The 17,160-nt window shown below is 42.3% G+C and overlaps 1 protein-coding gene across 1 annotated transcript in view; it reads left to right on the plus strand.

The window, feature by feature from the left end:
• Positions 1-16,825, plus strand: part of Arhgef28 (Rho guanine nucleotide exchange factor 28) — a 122,498-nt gene extending 105,673 nt beyond the window's left edge. The window contains exon 28 of the mRNA XM_059276436.1: positions 15,671-16,825. Coding sequence (XP_059132419.1) covers positions 15,671-15,834 — 164 coding nt within the window. The 3' untranslated portion in view covers positions 15,835-16,825. The remainder of the gene's footprint in view (positions 1-15,670) is intronic.
• The last annotated feature ends 335 nt before the right edge of the window (positions 16,826-17,160 follow it).

Here is a 17,160-nt window from a genome sequence, read left to right on the forward strand (position 1 = left end):
TGTGGCTCTGTGGAAATAAGTAGAAACTTTGATTCACTTCCACAGAGTTCCCTTGTGTTCCTTCTAGACACTGTGGTGCTTTAGACAGCATATCGGTATGTCAAGGTATAATTTACATTTAGTGAAATTCTTAGCCATCCAATCGACTGTTCAAACAGTATTATAGAAAGACAGTCAAGGTACAAAACATTTCTATCAACCCACTTAGGCTCTTTTTTGATCAGGCCTCAGCCCAGCAGTGACTACAGCTTTGCTTCCTGCCACCGCAGGCTAATTGTGCTTTTCTAGAATGTAATGGGATCAGTCAGCTTGTCCCTCTCTATGTCTGGCTTGTTTTCACCCTTCATGTTATTTTTGAGATGTATTCATGTTGCCGCATGGTCCTGGGACAGGTTCCTTTGTTTTACAGGCGAAGCTGTTGATGGTTCTATCTGGCCTGCCTCTGGTTTTTAGGTACTTTGTGAATTGTTTTTACAGCTCTCAAATGAATGCCTAGGGGTAGAATTACTACTGGGGTAGGTACCTGCTTTACATAAACCCGTGGAGTGCTTTTGAAGGTACCCATCACTGTTAGTTTCCCGGGTACTGAGAACAGGTCAGTTCGCCTCAGTTCCTAGTGCCCAGCCCAGGGAAAGGCACACAGTAGGGACTCAATGTTTATAGAAAGATAAGTGAATGGGATGCTCAAGTCAGTCTTCATTCTAAATTACCCTCTGACCCAAAACAAATACTTTGTCCATTGAGCGGGCCCCGGATTTCTCTGACTAATGCAGGTTCATTAGGGTCAGGCAAAGACTGGGGAAACAAAGCTCCTTCCTCACCCTGCTCTGGAGTGAGCCTCTTGTGTGAGGGTGGTGTGGAAAGGGAAGCCAGGAACACAGGTTGAAGTGGGACCATAAAGGGGACCTGATCACCAGAAGCCACTAAGCTCTACAAAGCCTACCTTCCCTCATGACATCTAGCATTTTTTCCTCTTGTGATGGCTAGCCACTTTACCGGAATGACCTTCCATTTGGCTCTTGACATCTTGCTGAACTTTTGAGGTTCAGTTCAGATGTCTTCTCCTCCCCCCAAACCCGTCTTTGCCACCACATCTGGAAACTATTCCTTTGTAGAAAGTGTTGGATGCTGTGCAGCAGACAGTAGTATTCATTAACCACCAGCAGGATCCCCCCCCCCCCCCCCCCGCTGCCCCCCATCTATTGAATGGAGTCGGACTTTCTTTGGACCGCCAGCTCCTGAATAATGACACGGAGACTTTTTATTAATTATGAAAGCTTGGCCTTAGCTTAGGCTTGTTCCTAACTATCTCTTAAAACTTAAATTAACCCGTTTATATTAATCTACATTCTGCCACGTGGCTCTTTACCTCTCTTCCATACTGTCTGTCAAACTTCCTCCACACCTGGCTGGCGAATTCCCTCACCTCTCAGATTCTTCCCGTGAGTTCCTCTCTCTCCCTGGAAGTCCCGCCTATCCTCTCCTGCCTAGCTATTGGCCACTCGGCTCTTTATTAAACCAATCAGAAGGTACCTTAGGTAGGCAAGGAAGGACAGAGACACATCTTCACACAGTGTGCTCATATATCCCTCAACCATTGAACTTACCTGTATTTCTGTCTTGCTATTCTACAAGGTGACAGGCCACTCCACGGCCACAAGCTTGAAGGCTGTCAGCAGCTGAGCAGCTGGGGCTACAGCCATTGAGGGGGGACCTGAGGCTACTGAGCAACAGCCTCGCTTTCAGGGCTTTGCCTAGGAAGGAGTTAAATTATACGGCCAGACGCGTGTTGGTTCTTGAGAAGAGTGGTTTTTAAAAGAAACATCTGTGTCAGGAGAGGAGGTTACGATACAACCTTGAATCTGTGGCACCTGGATAAGCAAAGGATGGCAGCTGGCTTTCAGCTCTGGTCTTGGGGCACGGGTCAGGAAATACACACATAACAGGCAGATAGCTCTGTTTTTTCATTTGTGCTTATTTACAAGATAGTTTAGTCGGTTCTGTTTTAGAGCAATGGTTCCAAAGAGATATATATATATATATATATATATATATATATATATATATATTCCCCTACCTCTCTCTCTCTCTCTCTCTCTCTCTCTCTCTGTGTGTGTGTATGTGTCCTCGCTCTCTGTCTCTCTGTCTGTCTCCATCTCTCTTCCCTCCCCTCCCCCTCCCCCAAGTGTTAGGACACTTACGATGGTTCTGTTTCTGTCCCCCAAGTGTTAGGATTACAGGTGTGTCCCACAACCATGGCTGGCCTGTTTTTGATTACTGATTCAATAGTTTAAAAATCTTAATTTTCCCTCTTTCCTATGAACTTCCTATTTTTGCAATTATTCCTGAAGTATTTTAATTTTAATGTTTGAAAATGTCTTCACTATGATAACAGGCTTAGAGAGAGCCAAGGTGTGAGTTCTTGGTCAAACCATGCACATTTTTTGTATGTTACATTGTACTTTTTAAATTATAATCTTTTGGAGTGACATAAACTCAAGGCTGTAATTAGAAATGATATTTCAGGATTTGGCTTCTTAGCAAATGTCATTTCAAACAAATGAGAATCACTAAGTTAATGTTTCTCATTAAAAACTAGAAAACAAAACAAAACTATGTTGCACCAAAAAAAAAATTGCCAATTTTTCCAAAAAGAATGGGCCTGCAAATTCTTCAACATTCATCATTTTGTAGTTAATCAAGAGGGAGGAAAAAAAAAAAAAAAAAACAACCCTCATTCATAGGCATTGAAAACAAAGAACTGTATTCCACTTTTAAAAATGGGGTAATAGCATAATTATGAAGAACAGGTAGAACTAATTAGCTTGGGTGTGTTTGATTAAATGGCTTGCCTTCTTGGGATGAAAGCAAACCCCCGAGTCTGGTATGCTGGAGACGCGGCAGCTGCTTTCCCCTCTATTGAACCAGTAAGCGGTAAGTGCAGCATTAAAATTCCTGGGTCGATTTCCTGCCTTATTCAGCTGCCGGGGAAATGATTCTTCTTCTCTCAGCAAAACGAGAGGCATAACTCTTTCAGCATGGGTAGCATCAAGCTGCTGGCAGCTTCCAGAAAGCCTGCTCTGTTGTGGTGGTGCTTAGAAACTCACGGTCCCTGGAGCCATGGAAAGATCCAGTGCCGTGATGGTACTGCCTGTAGCTAGCCATGTGTTACTTTTCTGGCGTTCCTTGAGTTATCCTTTCCCCTTCCCAGGCACTCCAGGATTCGATGTTGTATCTTAAAATGAACACACTCCTTGTCTACCTGGATATGTCATGGACAGTTTCAAACAAACACAAAATGAACAGAGGAGTGTAATAAGTACTCATATACCATCACTCACCTTCACAACCCTATGGCTAATCACATTTCACCCAGATCCCCACCTCCCTAAACTCTGTATTTAAAATAAATTGTAAATTTCCCATAAGTGCATATTAAGCCCTGAACGTTTCAACAAATATATCTACTAAATAAGGCACTCTTCTAAATGATGATTATTTGCACATATGATTGTTGCAGATAAAATGTAACACAGAATTATCTTCAATTTATAATGAATGCTTTAAGAATGTATTAATAAGTTTAGCATAGTGTCTTTCAAACATACTTTAATACTTCAGAGTAACTTCTGAAAGTCAAATATAAATACCAGTTTACAAAATTTAATCTCAATAATAGTACTGTTTCCTATAGTTTGAACTATAAAAAATGGCATCATGGGACTTTATATTTTCAGGTATTCATGTACATAATCTTCCCCTAAACAAATATTTGAAGTAAATGTTTTTAAAATCATCACCACACCTATGGGGAAAAAATGACAGAAATTCCATCTCAACATGTGGCAGCTGTATGTTAAAATTTCCAGGGGTTTCATAAATATCATTGGCACATTTCCCGTTATTAAAAATAAGCTGTCAAAATAAGCCTCACCTTGCAACGGCAGCTCTTTACTGTGTGGTTTGATGGATTCATTAATAAAGGAGGTTTAATCATGAACATCGCAAATGTCGCGGAAGTGACTGGTCACACAGTGAGCAGCTAACACCTCGTGGCCACATTGGCTTCGGATGGCTGTCTCTTTTCTGGAATGATGACTTACTGATAAGGCTGGATGCTCGGCTGTCACTTTCAATGTCTTCTTCAGAGCTAACCAATACCCTAACTTTGGTGGATATCATTTCTATGAGATGTTTTTACTCTTTTCCTTAGGCATGGGTATGCATCCATATCCTATATGTCAAGCATATATTTTGTTTTTATGTTTGTAAGTAAACATTGAAGTATTGTTTCCCATAGTTAGGATTCTTTACACTGCATAGGTCCTGTTTGTGTGACCATTTATATCCAGGCTTGCTTTTTCTCTTCAATGTGTGTATTTATACATGAGTGTGATACATGCTCTTTCCACTGATGAACAAGGCCAGTGCCTTCATTTCCTTATTAACGGGGAAGTAACATGTTTCCCGTGCTTTTTCATTATGACCAGTAGACATTAGTCTGACTCCTTGTGCACATGAATGAGAGTCTATTTAGGGTATGACACACAGGAGTGGGAGGGGGTCCTCAGCTTTTGCTGGACTGTTGGCTTTCTCCAGTTGGTGTGCAGTAGACCATTGCCATCCGTGTCTGGGACTCGTGGTGCTTCTGGTCTTCCGCAGGACTTAGCATCATTAGGATGCTGTGGTTCTGCTGGCATAATGCGTATGACAATGGCGACTCGTTCCTTCCACCCATCCTGTCTGGTCACAAGTGAGAGATGGTACCATTGCACGGTCAGTAGCTTTTCCGGCTCCACCTTCTATGAATTCTTTTGTTCATGGTAGTGTTGCTTTTTGTTTCTTGTTTTCTTTCTTTCTCATTCTCTATCTCTGTCCTTCTTTCTTTCTTTTATCTAAGACAGGATTTCTCTGTGAAGTTTTGGTGGCTGTCCTGGATCTCGCTCTGTAGACCAGGCTGGCCTCAAACTCACAGAGATCTGCCTGCTTCTGCCTCCCGAGTGCTGGGACTAAAGTTGTGTTATCACCACTGCCTGGCGGTGTTGTTGCTTTTTAATTCCTAGGTTCTAGAATTTCCAAAGATCCACTCTTGGAGTTTTTTCAAATTGGCTCACTCAATTTTTGTGGTCAGAGAAGCGGTTTTCAAAGAAAGTCTTTTTATAGTTATATGTGGACACTTTAAAGATCTTCTTCCCTTCCTCCTTCCCTTCTTCCTTTTCTGTCTGTCTGTCTGAAATTCTGCTAGTTGGCTCCTTTGTCTTTCTGCCCCAGACTTGTGCTCTGTCTAGCCCGGTGCTTGGCCTTTCATAGCTTATGCTCCTGTGTGGAGACCTGTGCACTCAGGCCCCAGCTTCCTTCTCTCTGATATAGGAGCATGCACAGGCTTGTGTGTATGTGCATGTGTGTATACATGTGAGTGGGTGTGAGTGTTGCAAGTGTGTGCGCATGTGAGTGTGTGAGCATGTGAGTATGTGTGTGCATGTGAGTATGTGTGCATGTGTGTATATGTGTGTGTGCATGTGTATGTGATTGTGTGAACATGTGAGTGTGTGCATGTATGTGTGAATGTGTGTGTGTGTGCATGTATGTGTGAGTATGTGTGTGTGCATGTGAGTGTGTGTACATAAGTGAGTGCATGTGTGCTGGTGTGGGGGGGACTGTTTGAAGGATGGTTGTATTTCCTAAGAAAAGATGTAATGAAAATAAATTTTCTGAGATATTGAAATATTTTATTTCACTTACTTTTACCACTGTGACATTTAGTTTTTTACAGTTTACCCAGGATCACAACTCCTTGAATTTTGAAAGCTTTGTTTTCCCACTTTCTCTGATTCCTGCTGAGAAGTTTGACCTGTCTGGGTCCTGATTCTTCCTTTGTGACCTGCTTCACTCTGGAGGCTGTTCGGACCATCTTCTGTCCTCGCTCATCTAAAGTTTATGATGCCTGTCTGTAAGATCATCTGCTGAAATAGTTTTTATGAGTTATTCATTGCACCCTTTTCACCCAGAGACATATTTCCTTCTGTTCTGGGAAATAGTCTTTTTCTTTTCATCTTCTTTTTTAAAAATACTGTTTCTCTTTACTTACATCATGGAAATGCTTCTCAGTGGAAGTTGGATTTCTCCAATTCTCTTTTTATTTTTTCGCTCTCTTTTCTATTTTTTCCATATATCTTTATATTTAACTCTCCTATTATTCCAATGACTTTTAAAAACATTTTTTTGCACATGTGTGTATATAGTGTGTGCATGCGTGCATGCAAACCCACATGCATGCCATAGCATGTGTGAGGAGACCAGAGGACAACTTGGTGTTGAGCACCACTGTTTACCTTGTTTGACACAGGATCTCTCTTGTTTTCACCCCTGTGCACAACAGGCTACCTGGCCGGAGAGCTTTCAGGGTTCTCCTGTCTTTGCCTCCCATATCTCCCTAAGAACACTAGGATTGTGCACACGTACAATCACATGGGTTCTCGTGATCTGAACTTAGGCTGGAAGGTTTGTGCAGCATGAACATTACTCACTGAACCATCTCCCTAGCCTCAGTTAATGTTTTTCAATTCAGTTATTATTATTTTAATTTCTGAGAAATATTCCTCAATGTTTATAGTTACTGTCTAATAGACTCTAGCATTATACTTGGAATGCCTCATCAGTGTTCCTTCTGAGGGATGGTAATCATAGTTTTGGAAGTTTTCTTCAGCCTTCTGTGTTAGATTGGTCTTTGGGTTTACCTTAGTGGAACTTCACATGAGAGCTGCCATTTTGGATTGTGACAATTGAACTGATTGAGAAACACGTGCAAAGAATGTAGAACTGTGTCTGGCATGGATAAGAACTCAATATTTTATGTTGATTTTGTTATTCAATGGTTTTCCACAAGCCTGCTATTTACATTCATATATCACCTTGAAATCCCTTAAAAAAAAATAAACAGAAAGTCGAACCTCTTCCAGCTAAAATAATGAAAAATATAAAAGGTTAGTTTTGTAAGAAACCTGAGAAGATTTTCAGTTTAAGAACATTTTGTCCCTGCATCTGTTTTGAGAAGCAGCCCAAATGTTGTGGTAGGAAAACAGAGATCCTACTGAAGTTTGATGTATGTCATTATAAGTTAATTGTTCTTCAAAGTAACAATTCTCTCCTTTTCTTGTTTTCTGACTTTCTCTCCTCATGGACAGAAGAGCTTGATAGTCTAGGATTGCTAATAATTTACAGCCTATTTTATGTGTGTGACAACCTGTAATTTGTGTAGATAAATGGGTGTGTGCTCTGTTAGTGAACATTATCCCGGGTGTTGTTGTGGGGGGCAAGTTGAGGGTTGCTGTGACTTCAGATACCTAAGTTCCACTCACCTATGAGTGGATGGAGGTTCTGGCTAGGCATCACGATGCCCATCTGAGATCAAATCATATTAGTGACTTAATGGGAGAAGGCCTTCAGAGAAGTTCTACCTTTCTTGTGCACATTGACAAGGGTCTGCCACTGGGCCAGATCCCCACCTGCAGCCCTGCCCTCCCTTTCCTTACACTGTGATTCTGCTAAGATGACCAGACTAACCGTTTCTATTTTTAAATTGTGTTTTCTGGTTTATACTCTCTAATTTGCTTTTAGATGATCAACTCTTTGTTCTGAGAGCCCCTGACATCAACACCGTAGACTCTTTGACCTGTCTTCAAAACCATGCTCTTTCCTATATAGGATCAGTGACTTCCGGTTGCAAATGCAGCTTTATTTTTGTGTCTGTTTTTATGTCTCTGTCCCCTAGTTCAACACACACACACACACACACACACACACACACACACACACACACACAAGTGCTACTGACTAATAATCATTACCTCTCCATTTTTAAGGATGCATACAAGGTAATGAGCTTCATTATGACATTTTCATATCTATGTCATCATGCTTGGCTCCTAATCTTCCCTCTTCCCCATCCCCCAGACCCCCACCCTGCATCTTATTAACCTTCCCAATAAAATCATAAGAATTCCAAATTGATGTTTTTCTGGTGAGTCTGATCGAGGTAGATACAATTTTTGAACCAGATACTCACAGATACATTCATCCATCTGACGATACATTGACATGTATTCCTCATATAACTAGAGATTTACTTTGATATTGTCAGACTAGATGAACTACTTTTATTTCCTGTGTCTTAAGTGTGTTAGTTTCAAATGAACTCAACTCAGAAAGAGCAAAGAGTGGAAATCCAGACTCCAAAAGAACCTTACCAATTCATTGCTAAGAATGAACAGACCCAGGATATCAAATGAGATGCTTTCTGAGTTCACCTAAGAGATGTTATTGGATTTCTAGGCAAGAACAAAGACCATTTTGGAATCAGCATCAGTTTTTATAGGGAAATATAAATGCAAATTAACCTTATTCATTTTATGGGCGATTTTTGTATAGCTTTCTAAAGTACATGGAAACCCATACATAACCTTGCCAATGACTTGTCACCCTGCTACACTAAAAGTGATGTAAGTATGCTTGTATCCAGGCGAGGCTCCTAATTCACCACCACAGTGTCCCATTTATAGCAGACATATAGAAGCTACATTGTTGGAACAACAGAGAATCTTTTATAATATTATGATCTAAATATATGAAAGGCTATTGACTTTTTAAAGTAGTCATGGCAATTTTCAAACATATACAAAAGCCGTTTGATGAATTCCATCTACCCACAGCCAATTTTAACTGTTTCCAACCCACTGCCACTCTTGGGTCTAGTCCCTTTTCTCTCTCATGTTGAGTTAGCTTAAGCATATCCAGGACAGCCTATCATTGCATTGGAAAAATATTTCATTATCGTTTTCTGAAAGAACTCTGTTTTTCATCTCTATAATGTCATTATTGCACCTAAAACAATATTAGCAACTGTTGCTTAAAATCAAGCTGTCAGTAAGTGATTGACTATGATTGTCTTACACATGCCCTTGGTGACTCTTTTGTAAAAGTAGAGTCCAAATAATTTCATAGATAGCCTGCAGTTGGCACATTCCTTAAGATTATTTTACTGTAAAGTTCTCTTGCCTCTGTTTTAATGCACATTTTAAACATTCAATTTCTTTGTTGAAAAAGCCAGTTTGAATTTTTCTGGGAAAAAAAAATTCCCCATTCCTGATCTTGCTGATTATATCCCCATGGTGCCATTTTATGAATTCTGCAGCTGTAGTTCCTCTAGCCGGGCATAGGTTTTTGATGGAACACAGGCTTCTCTCTGACATGAGAACAGCTCCAGAGATGGAGCGGTGCATTTCCTTCGCATCCCATCATGGGATGCAGAGTGTCTGCTTCTGAGTTCTTGATTCGGAGACTGAGCCCTGGTCCAGCGGCCAGCATCATCTCGCTAGCCATTCTGGAGTTTCCCGCTAGCTTTTCTCTTGACAGTTTTAGCAGCTAATGAGCTTGGCCTTGCTTCACCATGGCACTGGGCTTCTGGATTTAGAAGACTTTACCTACTTCCACCCTTCCATCCTGGATTTATTCTGGCACCTTGCTCATTTGTTTTCTTGTATAGTCTATCATGAATTTGTAATTCTCTAGTGCCCTGGCCTGCATTTATTTCATGGAAGAAAATACTGTTGGGGACACTGTGAGAAGAGGCTGCCTGAGTTGGGAAATGCCTAGTACTAGTGTTCCTCTGAGGCATTTGTGTGTGACACATGGCAGGTGTGAGCCCATTCCAGTCCTAAGAACCCTGTCAGTTCGTGTGCTTGAGGTAACCTGGGGTTTCATCAACCACAGGTTTCTTTTTATCATGAATACCTAAAGGTGTTTTATCCAGAGACACATACTTTGAGATGCTTTGGGAAGCATCTCAAAGTATGTGTCTCTAGATAATAATAATAGGAATACTCCTTGTGGGACTTGACCAAGTCAAGGTCATGGCCACTAATTGGTGGTCACCTTTGGAGGAAGACACACGGAGGAGCAAACTCAGATTCCGACAGCAGATTGCCATGTTGTACCATGCTGTGTCATGCTGTGCCATGTTGTACCATGCTGTGCCATGCTTTTTGTGAACACAGTTTCATCTACATGGTACTGATTTCTTCCACACTTTCATTGCTTTTGGCACTGAGTCCATCTCCAATGTCAACCATTTCAAGTGTATTAAATACTGCCAAAGTCCAGTTCTCTGTCACAATGTTGAGAACAGTTGTCAACCAATTTACTTTATTTGAACATGCACATACTACATACATTCTCTCTCTCTCTCTCTCTCTCTCTCTCTCTCTCTCTCTCTCTCTCTCTCTCGTGCAGTATTGACACGTAAGGAATTAAAAAAAAGAGTCACAGCGATAATTTAGAATTTGTTTGTTTCAGCTATCAACTCTAGATTGCTTTTCACATCAGAAGCTCACAGTCTGTTTTGTGGCTCACTATGGAAAATCGAATTGAGAGAAATTAGGGACAGAGACCAATTTTCCTTTGCTCTGAAGATACCTCAAGCTCTGTACAATAAATGTTTTCCATTAGAGGGAAAATGTTGTGCATTAATGCTCCTGAGAAAAAATAATGATTGCCAGTAATGCCATCAGGAAATGATTTTTTAAATGTTTCAGAGTGTAAGCACGAATCAGTGACTAAATGGGAATACAAATTATTTTGCAGAATTGGAACATTAATGATAAAATCGTTTCTTGGAGAACAAGTTATTCTAGGAAAGTCTGAATTTTGAGTTTGGGGACATGCACAAGGGACATAGTAGTAAGGCATATGAGTAGTCAGAAGGCTTGGTTAAAATAAACAGGAGTGGAGCCAGGGCTCAGAAGACTTGGAGTTCTGTTCTGTGGGATAAGACATGAGAAGGGCTGAACAATGCGTCATCGGCGACCTCCACAGTAGACTAAACATGCTTTGTGCAACCCTGGGCTTCTGGGTCCTTGGCTGTTGGTGTACGGTTGTGTTCAGTTTAGACCTTGGCACTGCTGCCCATGCTAAACGTTATAGTGTTCTTAATGTTAAATAAAACTATCATTTCAAAATGGTCATGATTGCAAGTGCCTTTTTCTGCAGGATGTGGCAGCATACACTTGTAATTCCAGCATTTGGGGAGTAGACGAAAGAGGATCATGAGTTTGAGGCCAGTCTGGACTACATAGTGAGGCTCTATTTGAAACATACACACAGGAAAATAAATATGTAAATAAAATGTTTTTGTATTCAGAAAATTCAGGAAAAGGCAAAGAATATGTTAATTAAACGTTTTCAGATTCAGATTCAGAGCCTGATCTTTATGGCAAGTGACTCTTACGTTTGTTGGTCACAAGAGCAGAGGTCAAGTGTAGATAGTAGCTGTGAATGTTGCCAGTTTCCCACCCTTTAAGGACAGTGTGTGTGCTCTGTTCAGTCGTGCGTTGTTGAGAAAGATGAAGACAGACAGACGAAAGGAAAAATGATGACTGCCGTATAAACATTCATTTAAATGCAACTTCAAGTTTGATTTGATTGCATTATGCATTCCTTCATGTTGTTTTACATCTGGAACGTTGTTTGTGAGATCACTGAACCCAAGCAGAAATGTAAGGGGATTTCATGATTTCGGCCCAATCCTTTGTGACTTGCCCAAGGCGACGTTTCACCTCCTAGTGTAGATTTTGTTTACTTCACAGTTTGGGAGTCACTTTGTTTGTTTTAAATATAACACAGTTATGTTTTTTAAGCCATGCATAGTCTGGTCATGATAACAGCAAATGATCAAGTTGGCTCAAAATAATAGTCACGGTGAGGCATGGGAAGGCTGAATGTCTTCAGTGTTTGTTAGAAATCCCAGCGTTAGGGAAGAGAGGAATGTATGAAAACAGTAAATATTAGTGTCAACAGGCAGGTTGTGACTGAGGGCTGAAGCTCAGAGTTAGGGGATCCTCTTGGGGTATGAGTGCTCTGCGCATGCATGTCTCTTAACAAAGACGGCGTTTTCTGGGCCACATCACATGTCTACAGGCAGAAGAGGTGCCAGCCAAACTGTGAACAGCTCTCACTTTTAAAGCTGCATGAGGAGGCTGGCCTGGACCCACAGCAGCCTTCATAATGTGGCTATGGAGATGTTTTTTGGGGGGTGGGGGAAGGGAGTTCAATTTTTAGTGTGCGACCGGTAGCTTAGGCTCCGAACTAAGCTTCTGCTTTTCCATTTGCTTCAGCCAAACTTTGGGGTTTTTAAATGTGTTTCGGCTTATTTGTCCCTATTTTAGCCTTAATAATCTGCACTCTGTTCTGTTTCCAGAGATGTGGTAAGGTTCAAATTATTTATGTCAAAGGAATAGTGTTGCAGTTTGAAATTGTGTCTCATTAGAATGGTGTCTGCCTCTCAGTCCACCAGATTCTGATTCTACTGATATTTCTTTACTTATTAAAAATAAGGAAGATCTATTTTTCTTTTCATCAATTGTCAGGCCTTTTGATCACAAATGAAATTGGATAATTCATTTTAGCTCTCTGAGAATTCTGCTTTCTGAATCAGAGAGGTTCCATTTGAAGAAATGTACTTTCAGTTTCAGGTTCTATATGAGGACCATATTCTTTGGAGTAAAAAATGTGGACAAGGTGGCTGGCTTTCAGAAATACACAGTTGCTCTGCTAGAGTTCTCTCGGGGTAGAAATGGAGTAATAAAATCAGAAATTGCAGAATGGCTTCTATTTCAAAGTCAGACTGCCTGACCTTGCTTACATAGTTCAGGTAGAAATGGAGAAGGAACACGGAGAAGGAAATTGAGTTCCCCTTTCGGGTGATGCATGACCACACGGCATCCATCTGGGACTGCAGTGTGGGCCTGCCACCTCAGGGCCCAAGGTCCTGGTAGAAATAGTGTTCTCTTGTTTTCGTCCTTATTCCAGAATGTTCTGATTAAAACCCTACTCCCCACTACAAATGTTTGTGTGTGTGTGTGTGTGTGTGTGTGTGTGTGTGTGTACTCACACAGACTCCCACAGCCCACCATCATTATTTGGTCTCTGTCTTCTGGAGCTGGGACCAATCATTTAAAGACAGTGGAGAATTCTTTCTGATATGTGCTTGGTTCTCTGCTTTGCTTTTTGTCTTTCTCTTGAAGACGTTCCTGGCACATCCCAGACTGTCAGGCCCCTGAGCATTTTGGACTCTGCTTCAATCCAGTGGAAGGAAGCGTTGTAGATTATGAGAGTGTGGCTAGAGCTGTCAGATTTCAGCAATCAGCTCCCGACCACCTCTTTCAATGGGTGATTTTTTTTTTTTTCATTCTCAGTATCATGGTCTATGTGTCCTGGCTGGTCCCTCCATTGCTGCAGCATAGGTGACCTGCTCAGTCTGCCAGTATTTGCTAGATGAAAGTGTGGAGATTTTTTTTTTTCCTTTGAAGTTCTTTGGTGTCAACATCAGCCATTCCAGCAGCTGGGGAGAGGAATTAAGATCGTGTGAACATCATCATGTCCACAGACAGGCATACCCTGTGTCTCAATGTGGTAAAACAGGATGGGGAAGCATTTTGGATTGATTGGTAGTCTTGCCCTGTCGATGAAATCATTGCTTGGGATATTTGTGTTTGTCTGATTGTGTGGGGAGGATGCTAGGTCTGTAATTACTGCCATGTTGGTTTAGGGAGGCTCAGCACATGGTTTGCTTTGCTGTCTTTTAGAGAGGTGAGTGGAGAGAAAATGGTAAACATGTAGGATCTTGTAACCTGAGAAATCTAGGCAAATCACTTCTAGCACATTGAGAGATGTAAGATCATGAGACTCTCTAAGTTGAGGTCTGGGATCCTTCTACCTGTGTGATACTGGGCAAAAACTTGAACTGGCCTGAGCCTTAGTTTTCCGACTTGTAAACTGTGGATTACATTTTGAGCTGTAAAGAGATGGCGAAGGTAAAAGACTGCGCAATTTTCAAGTTGGTGGCGAGAAGGTACAGATGTGGTGGCTGTCATTCAGAACCACCTTCAATGCCCTGCGGCTAACACATTCCTTGTATTTGAGAAATAAGACTTAATTGCCCCGGTGCAAGAGGAAGTTTTCCTCACAGGTTGGTGATGCCTGGCATGGTAGGATGATTGCCTAGCATGTACTCATGGCACCATGAGTTGATCCACGGCCCCACATAAACTGAGCATGGTGGCACACATCTGTAATTCCGTAACTCAGAAAGTAGGGACAGGAGACTGGGAAGGTCATGGCCGTCCTTGGTTGGCCTGGGATATGAGAGACCCTGCCTCAAGGAGAAGAGGGGGAAAGAAGTTATTCTTGGCCTGTGCCTTTGAGCAAGCTGAAGCGTGCAGGCAACGGCAACCTCACCTCCTCAGCCTGCCCTCAGGGTCCTCCTTTTCTTCAGAGTCACATGGCTTGGCCGTTGTTTTACCAGGTATCTGACTCTCCTTCCTATAGCCCTGGCTGCAGCTCGCCAGGAGCCCCACCTCCTGTTGGTCAAAAGAAAGACCTGGGGGGTAGCAAAAAGTGGAGCCCTGTGGGGACATTCTGCCCTTAATTTTTACCAAGACTTGCATACTACATTCCTTAGCAGCCAAAGATCCCTGTCTGGAGGGGAAGGTTAGGAGCATCTCTGTCACAGAATGGAGACAGGTATGCTATCTGTCTGAATAATGGTGGCTTGGAATAAAATGTAGCAAAGATCAAGGTTTCCTTTGGATGACTGAAAGAGGAATGGGTGGACCTCAGGGTGACCCACCCTCACTCTCGGTTGCAACGTTTGTGTCTCTTTGCCTCTGGCTTTAAGGTGAAGGTGCTCACCTGTAATTCTGTTATATTGCCACACCTCTAGGAGGTTGGTTATTGGAAGACATGCCATAGAAATGATTTGTAGCAAGTATGTTTCTTCCTTTATATCAAAGCACCCCTTCATCTCCCCCTTTAAAGCACAATGTAGAAGCTTCTATCAGAAGAGGGGAGAAGGTGCCTGCTGTTGCTAGGCAACCAGAAAGAAAAAAAGCTGCAAGCCCAGTTACAGTCACTGTTGGCAAGATTTTCCCAGAAAGCCTAGCTGCGCTTGCAAAGTCCTTTGTGTAGCATTAACACACATGCGTAGTGGGAGGACAGAGCATCTTCATTTTTCAACACCCCTTTCCTACCCCTTGTCCACACTATTTAAGCTCCAGATAGATGGAATCTTGAGACCATTTTTTTTTGGGGGGGGCGGCGGTGTAGCCATGGCTATCCTGGAACTCACTCTGTAGACCAGGCTGGCTTTGAACTCATAGAGATCCACCTGCCTCTGCCTTCCAAGTGCTGGGATAAAAGATGTGTACTGCCATGCAGCCTGAGACCAGTTCTTGAGGCATACTTAAGGAAGACGCAGTGTGGATACATACATGGTTATGACACATAGAGGGCTATCTTCATTTTCAAGACCTGACTTCCAAAATCAAGTGGAATCCCTTTCTCTGGTGGCAATGATGAATGGGACCACTCTTCCTGCACCTACCAGTTCCATAAGCATGTTCCATGAAGGTTATTTTTACTCGAAGGAGATGTTTGTGCCCACAATTGAGTTCTGATGACGTCATTAGATAGCCACTGTGTTCCCCTCTTCGGGGGCTTGGGCATTTTCTCTCTGGCTGACCATGAAGCCACTCTATTTTCTGATTCTGAGGCAAAGCATCATCTGCCTTGTGGATCCCGAGTGGAGTCTCCTGTAACCTATGATGTCCTTCTGTTGCAGATTTCAACTCCCCCCAGAGTGAATCCCCGGATCCCCAGGACACAAGTCAACACGGCCCTCAGCCACAGACACCCACAACAGAAGCAACACTAACGGTCCCGATGGTGGGTAGGCATGGTGGGGATGCTGGAGATGGAGCTGAAGAAAACATTGTTTACCTCTGATTACGTGCTCATTTATTTTTTCCAAGCAAACAACAAAAACACTGGCACTTTGGGGACAACCTTCCCTGGGCCCCAGTCCTTGTGTGTGTGATTGTCTGTGCCCAAATTGCTTTAAGAAGAATATTTAATATTTCATGCAAGTTCATTCTTTTGAGCATGAGTCTAATAATTAAATTATTGAAAAACAGCTCTGCGTGTAGCATCTTTAACTTGTCTCACACACTTTCAAGTTTCTAGAGGAGAAACTTACCTTGAGTAAGCCGAAGGACATGAGAAAGGTGTTTTGACTTTGAAGTTCCATATTGCACTTTGTAGCCATTCATCTGGAGTGTGAAATGCCGTTCAAGATAAAGACGAAGCCATTTGGATTTAGGGAATGATCTTTGCCAGGGGTGAGCCTCTGTCACAGCAATTGCCCATTGACGGTGACCCCATAACCCCAAGGGCAGAGGTAGATATGGGAAAGGGCTTTTCTCCCTTTGCTCTTGTGTATGAATGTCTGGGGCTTCAGAGTTGGAACGCTGGCACCCTCACCATGCAACCCATGTGTCCTGTCTAAGAATCTGTTCTGACCGGGCAGGCGCTGTGTTGGAACACAGTCTGGCCATACTTGGGACCTGAGCCGTTTGCTCTGTGGCTCACTTTCTTGTCCTGATGCTGATGGGTTCTGAGTCTCTATCAGCAGCATCTTCTAGCCCAGCCCAGGGGCTCCCTCCAGTCCCTTTTGCTGTAAATAGTGAAACTCCAAGAGAGAGCTGGCCAAGAACTCACTGCAAAGAACTCGCCCCTACAGTTCTTCAGGACAAGAATGGCTAGCTCTTGGTGAAATTTGTTGCCTGCCTGGGCTTTTCTACAGAGGAACAAGTGGCCGTTGTTGCTTCTAGAGTACTGTGGATCTCTGTGAGAAAATAAACCAGGAAATGTTCTCATCTTGTCCTTCAGAAATATTTGTATATGTTTTGGTCAGTGTCAATAAATACCTTTTACCGCATTATTTTCCTCTGTAACTTTAATATTAAGCATAAGACCATAGCAAAACATGCATTGCACACACACACACACACACACACACACACACACACACACACAGGTCCTTATGGAAACTGAAAAGGAAGGGGGCCCATTCATTCATCCCAGCTTGCAGCAATGACCAGGGGAGACATGATGTGAGGGGAAGAGAAGTCACTCAGATCCCAACTTACTTTTCCTGAAGTGATAAATTGTCTCTACATTCTATTTTCACTTACACACGTCAAATTTTAAGGTTTTAAAGAATCTGTTTTGGGGGGTAACTTTTCTAGCTCCTGCTGCATCTTATGCTTAAAG

This window comes from Peromyscus eremicus, chromosome 11, assembly GCF_949786415.1.
Source record: "Peromyscus eremicus chromosome 11, PerEre_H2_v1, whole genome shotgun sequence".
NCBI classification, from domain to species: domain Eukaryota; kingdom Metazoa; phylum Chordata; class Mammalia; order Rodentia; family Cricetidae; genus Peromyscus; species Peromyscus eremicus.